Source organism: Chroicocephalus ridibundus, chromosome 20 (genome assembly GCF_963924245.1).
Source record: "Chroicocephalus ridibundus chromosome 20, bChrRid1.1, whole genome shotgun sequence".
Lineage (NCBI taxonomy): Eukaryota > Metazoa > Chordata > Aves > Charadriiformes > Laridae > Chroicocephalus > Chroicocephalus ridibundus.
The window spans coordinates 1,702,991-1,709,109 of record NC_086303.1 but is presented as its reverse complement, the minus strand read 5'-3'; the positions used below and the strand labels follow the sequence as shown (position 1 = coordinate 1,709,109).

Sequence of the window (6,119 nt, the reverse complement as noted above, 5' to 3'; positions counted from 1 at the left end):
GGTAGGGGTGGGAGGTGACACCCCCTTATCCCCCGGTGGGGGGGGGGGGGGGAGGGGGCCAGGGTGGCCTCGCGGGGGCTGACACCCCCCCCTCTCTCTCCCCCCCCGCAGCGCCGCCCCCCTACGTCCCGGCACAGCCCAGCTACCCCGGAGCCTGAGCACCCACGGGCACCCCGACCCCCCCCCCCACCCTGGAGCCGGGAGGGTGCCCCCGGGGGGGGGGAGGGGGGGCCCGGATCGGGCCCTTCCCGGCCATGGCGGGGAGGAGGCGGCGGCACAGGGCGGCTCTTGTCCTGCACCCACACACTGGGCCCTTTGTGGGTGCCCCCGCCCCGGCCCCGGGTGCCAACGGCCCCGTTGTGCCCATGGAAAGGAGGGGGGGGGGGCCGCGGGGGGGGGGGGGGGGGGTGTCCTCAGCGCCCGCCTCCGGATACGACCCCGGCTTTCCCCCCCCCGCCAACGGGGGTGGCATTAAACCCCGGCTTGTGCCCCACAGCCCGGTGTCCTCTCGGTGGCAGCTGGAAGATGGGGGGGGGGGCGGGGGGGTTTGTGACTTTGCCCCCCCCCCCCCCCTCGCCCCCCCCAGCCTTTATCCTTCTCCTGCCCGCCTCCTTCATCCTGCCCACCCAGCCCCACCGCCCCCAACTGGGGGTGTGAAAACATCCCCCGTGGTGGGTTTTGGGGTTTGTTTTTTTTTTTTTTCGGGGGGGGGGGGGGGCAGAAAGCAGCAAATTCAGCCCCGGACCTCGTCCACAGCCGGGGTGGCGGGGGGGAGGAACAGGCACCGGGGGTGGGAGCGTTGAGTCACCCCGGCTATTTTGGATGGTGATTCATCCCCCCCCCCCACACTCCACCGCCCCCATCGCCATGGGGCTGGGGGGGGGGGGCGGGGGGGTGTCCAGCCACCGGGGAAATTTGGGACGGTTGAGTCCGTCGCGTGGGGGAAAAGCCACGAAGGGGGCGAACCCCATCACCCAGGGGACCGTGGGTCCCATCACCACCCCCCTCCGCCCCCCCCCCCCCCAAAAAAAAAAAACCCTCAAGGAGCCCAGGGATGGGGGAGCCGGGGGGAGGGAGGAGGGGGCAGCTCTGAGTTTTATTGAAGTGGGATGGAGAAAGGAAAAAAAAAATATAATTAAAAATAAGAAAAAGAAGAAAAGAAGCCAGGCGGGCGCCGGGGGGGGTGGGGTGGGGGGGAAGGGTGTCCCCAGGGCACACAGCCAGCTGCGTGGGGGGGGGGGCACGGGGGACACGGGGAGGGGGGGTCAGGGTTTGGGGGCCGCCTGCTCCCGGAGGTAGAGGTCCCGGATTTCGGCCAGGCTGCGGCCGAGGCCGGCCAACGCCTGGGCGATGCCGCGCAGGACGCAGGTGGTTTCCCGCCGGCTCTCGGCGTATTCCCGCCGGAACGCCCGCATCTCCTGCACCAGCCGCTCGTTGGACTGCACGATGCGTTTTTCGGCCGGGGTGAGTTGGGTACAGTCGGGCGTCCCGTCCCCCAGCCCCGCCGGCGTCCCCGGGGGGGGCCCGGCTTCGCCCCCGCCGCAGTTAGTGAGATGCTCGGTTTCTTGTTGGAAGAGGAGGTTGGGAAAATCGGAACCCAAGGGCTCCGGCTGCCCGCCCAGCTCGCCCAGCGAGAGTTCGGGGGGCGGGGGGCGCGGGGGGCTGCGGCTCCAGCCTTCGCCCAGCTCGCCGGAGGGGCGGATGCCAGCGCGGTGTAGCCGGCGCTCGGTGCCGCGGCCGGGGATGCCGTCGGCGGCCGGACCGTGGAAGGGCTCAGTCTTCACCTCCACCGGCTCCTCCTTCACCGCCTCCTCCTTGACGCCTGCGGGAGGGAGGGAGAGCGCGGGGCAGCTGGCGGGACCCCCCCCTCCCTCCCCCCCCCGCCGCCGTCTCCCCAGCGCCCCACGGACCGAGTCACCCGGCCCCCTTCTGCCTCTGTCCCCCTCGTCCCCGTGCCTGTGCTCCCGTGTCCCCTCTCCTGGGGCCCGGTCCCATCGATACGTGCGTGTCCTCACGGCCCCCGGTCCCTCGTCGTGGCCCATCCCATGTCGCTTGTCCCTCTCCTGGTCCCAGCACTCCCATATCCCTCTCCTGAATGCGGTGTCCCCATATCCCAGCACCCACTTGTCCCTGTCCTAGTCCAAGTCCCCCACGTCCCTGTTTTGGTCCCCTACGTCCCTGTCCCAGGAACCTGTCCCATGTGCCAGTAACCTCCATGTCCCCGTCCTGGTCCCCCCATGTCCCTGCCCGGGTCCCTGTCCCAGTACCCCCAGTCTCTTGTCCCTGTCCTGGTCCCTCCCATGTCCCCATCTCTGTCCTGGTCCCTGCCCAATCCCACCATGTCCCTGTCCTAGTCCCAGTACCCCCATATCCCATGTCCCTGTCCTGCTCCTGCCCATGTCACTGTCCCAGTCCCACCATGTCCCTGTCCTGTTCCCAGCCCCCTCTTGTCCCTGTCCTGGTCCCAGTACCCCCAGTCCCTTGTCCCTGTCCTAATCCCAGACACCCATATCCCTGGCCTGATCCTAGTGTCCTCCTGCCCCGATCCCAGTGACACTGTCCCTTGTCCTGGCCCTGGTCCATGTCCCCCCGTGTCCCTGCCCTGATCATGGTCCTCTCGTGTCCCCGTCCCAGCCCTGGTATCCCCGTCCCTGTCCTGGTCTCAGTCCCCTCCTGCTGTCCTGGTGCCAGTCCCCTGTCCTGGCCCAGGTCCCCCCATGTCCCCGCCGCCCTGTCCTGGTCCCCTGCCCCAGGGCCCTGTCCCTTGTCCCTGTCCTGGTTCCCATGCCTCACGTCCCAGGCTGGATCCCGGTATCCTCCCGTCCTGCTCCCAGTGCCCCTGTTGCCGTCCCTGTCTCCTGTGTCCCTGTCCCGGTCCTCCCATGTCCCTGTCACCCATGTCCTTACCCTGCTCCCCCCACATCCCTGTCCCAGTCCTCCATGTCCCTATCCTTCTCCTCTGTGTCTGTGTCCCCTCCATGTCCCTGCCCCCCTGTCCCTGTCCCGATCCCAGTGTCCTGGTCCCAGTTTTCCCCACCTCCTGGTCCTGGTCCCCATGTCCCTGTCCCAGTCCCCTCATGTCTGTGTCTCCATCCCAGTCCCCTCACTTCCCTGCCCTGTTCCCCTGTGTCTGTGTCCTTCTACCCCACGTCCCTGCCCCTGTCCCAGTCCTAGTGCCCCCATGTCCCTGTCCCCCGCATCCCCGTTCCCCACATCCCTGTCCCAGTCCTCCATGTCCCTGCCTTGGTCCCCTGTCTCCATGTCCTGGTCCCCCATGTCACGGTCCCAGTGTCCCTGTCGTGGCCTGACCCCGTGTCTCTGTCCCTGTCCCAGTCTCTCCACACACCCGTCCTGGTGGCCCTGGTGTCCCCCCCTGCCCCCAGCCTGGTCCTGGTGTCCTGTGTCCCTCTTCCAGTCCTCCTTGTCCCTATCCTGGTCCCCCATGTCTTGGTCCCAGTGCCCACGTGTCCTTGCTCCAGTCCCTCCATGTCCCTGTCCCGATCCCCTGTGTCTCTGTCCTGGTTCCCCCATGTGCCTGTCCCAGTCCCCCCATGAACCTGTCCCTGTCCCCTGTGTCCATGTCCCGGTCCCCTCAGGCACCCATCCCCAGTTCGTGTCCCAGTACCCCCATGTCCTTGTCCTGGCCCCCCCTACGCACCTGCCTTGGTCCTCCGGGTCCCTGTCACGGCCCTCTGTGTCCCTGTCCTGGTCCCTCATGTCCCCGTCCCTGTCCCCCGTGTCCATGTCCTGGTCCCCCCATGCACTTGCCCTGGTCCCTGGGTCTATGTCCCGGCCCCGCCATGTCCCTCTCCCGCTCCCCCACGTCCATGTCCCAGTCCCCCCACGCACCCGTCCCTGTCCCTTGTATCCATGCCCTGGTCCCCCCATGCACTTGTCCTGGTCCTGGTCCCGCCATGTCCCTGTCCCCCATGTCTGTGTCCCGGTGCCCCCACACAACTGTCCCGGTCCCCTGTGTCCCTGTCCCCCCATGTCCATGTCCTGGTACCCCATGTCCCTGTCCCAGTCCCCTCACTCACCTGCCCCCACCCCCCATGTCCCTGTCCCAATCCCCCATGTTTCTGTGCCCCTGTCCCACTCCCCCCACGGACCTGTCCAGTCTCCTGTGTCCCTGTCCTGGTCCCCCTGTGTCCCTGTCCTGGTCCCCCATATCCCTGTGCCTGTCCCCCGTGTCCCTGTCGTGCTCGCCCCATGTCCCTCTCCCAGTCCCCCCATGCACCTGTCCCCGTCCCCTGTGTCCCTGTCCTCGTCCCCCCGTGCACTTGCCCCGGTCCCGGTCCCCCCATGTCCCTGTCCTGATCCCCTGTGTCCCTGTCCCCCCACGCACCTGTCCTGGACCCCTGTGTCCCTGTGCCTGTCCCCTGTGTCCCTCTCCCGCTCCCCCACGTCCATGTCCCAGTCCCCCCATGCACCCGTCCCCATCCCCCGTGTCCCTGTCCCCCATGTCCCTGTCCCCCGTGTCCCTGTCCCAGTCCCACCATGCACCTGTCCCCATGCCGCGTGTCCCTGTCCTCGTCCCCCCGTGCACTTGTCCCGGTCCTGGTCCCCCCATGTCCCTGTCCTGATCCCCTGTGTCCCTGTCCCCCCATGCACCTGTCCCCGTCCCCTGTGTCCCTGTCCTCGTCCCCCCATGCACTTGTCCCAGTCCTGGTCCCCCCATGTCCCTGTCCTGGTCCCCTGTGTCCCGGTGCCTGTCCCCCGTGTCCCTGTCGTGCTCACCCCATGTCCCTCTCCCAGTCCCCCCATGTACCTGTCCTGATCCCCCGTGTCCCTGTCCCCCCACGCACCTGTCCCCGTCCCCTGTGTCCCTGTCCTCGTCCCCCCATGCACTTGTCCCGGTCCTGGTCCCCCCATGTCCCTGTCCTGGTCCCCTGTGTCCCGGTGCCTGTCCCCTGTGTCCCTCTCCCGCTCCCCCCCACCCATGTCCCGCTCCCCCCACGCACCTGTCCCCGTCCCCCGTGTCCCTGTCCCCCGTGTCTCTGCCCCGGTCCCCCCAAGCACCTGTCCCCATCCCCCGTGTCCCCATCCCCCGTGTCCCTGTCCTCACACCCCCGTGCACTTGTCCCGGTCCTGGTCCCCTGTGTCCCTGTCCCCCCACGCACCTGTCCCCGTCCCCTGTGTCCCTGTCCTCATACCCCCGTGCACTTGTCCCAGTCCTGGTCCCCCCATGTCCCTGTCCTGGTCCCCTGTGTCCCTGTGTCTGTCCCCCGTGTCCCTCTCCCGCTCCCCCCACGCACCTGTCCCCCTCCCCCGTGTCCCTGTCCCCCGTGTCTCTGTCCTGGTCCCCCCAAGCACCTGTCCCCATCCCCCGTGTCCCCATCCCCCGTGTCCCTGTCCTCACACCCTCGTGCACTTGTCCCGGTCCTGGTCCCCCCATGTCCCTGTCCTGGTCCCCTGTGTCCCTGTGTCTGTCCCCCGTGTCCCTCTCCCGCTCCCCCCCGCCCATGTCCCGCTCCCCCCCCCGCGCACCCACCGTGCGGCGCCACCACCTCCACGCTGAGAACCGGCGGGTCGATGCCGGCGGCGCCGCGCGGTCCCCACCCGGGCGCGGGCCCGGGGCCGAGCTCCGGCGGGCCCGGCCCGGAACCGCTGCCGCCGTTGCCGTTGCCGTTGCCGTTGCCGGGTCGGACGGCGGGTCGGGCGGCGGGTCCCTGCCTCTCCTGCCGGTGCCGGGTGATCTTGTCGTTGGCCCGCCGGCGCAGCCCCCGCCAGCGGTTCTTCACCTCGCCGATGTCGCGCTGGTTGCGCCCGGCGGCGTTGATCTTGTTGGTGATGCGCCACCAGATCTTCTGCTTCTCGTAGGCGTTGACGGTGCTGGCGGCGGCGCCGAAGAGCAGCTGCTCGTACTTGAGCACCTCGCTCATGAGGATGTCGATCTCCTGCAGCGTGAAGTTCGGTTTCCGCTTCAGCAGCCCCCGCCGCGCCCCGCCGCCGCCCGCCGCCATGCTCGCCGCCGTCTCCTCCTCATGGCGCCGCCCCGCCGCCCATCTCCCCCCACCCTCCCGCCGCCGCTCCGCCGCTCCGCCGCCGCCTTTTGTCTCGCCGGTACCGAGCGGAGCGGGGCCGCCGGCTCCGCCGCCCCTGACGGCCGCTGCCGGTGC

At 69.4% G+C, this 6,119-nt stretch overlaps 1 protein-coding gene across 1 annotated transcript; it reads right to left on the bottom strand.

Moving 5' to 3' along the window:
* Positions 1-1,055: 1,055 nt before the first annotated feature.
* On the bottom strand, positions 1,056-6,119 carry LOC134525706 (myb-related transcription factor, partner of profilin-like). The gene is made up of 2 exons (XM_063356827.1): positions 5,492-6,119; positions 1,056-1,822 (listed from the first exon to the last, which is right to left on the bottom strand). Exons 1-2 carry the CDS (start codon positions 5,961-5,963, stop codon positions 1,266-1,268), a joined length of 1,029 nt encoding a protein of 342 aa, XP_063212897.1. The 5' UTR covers positions 5,964-6,119; the 3' UTR covers positions 1,056-1,265.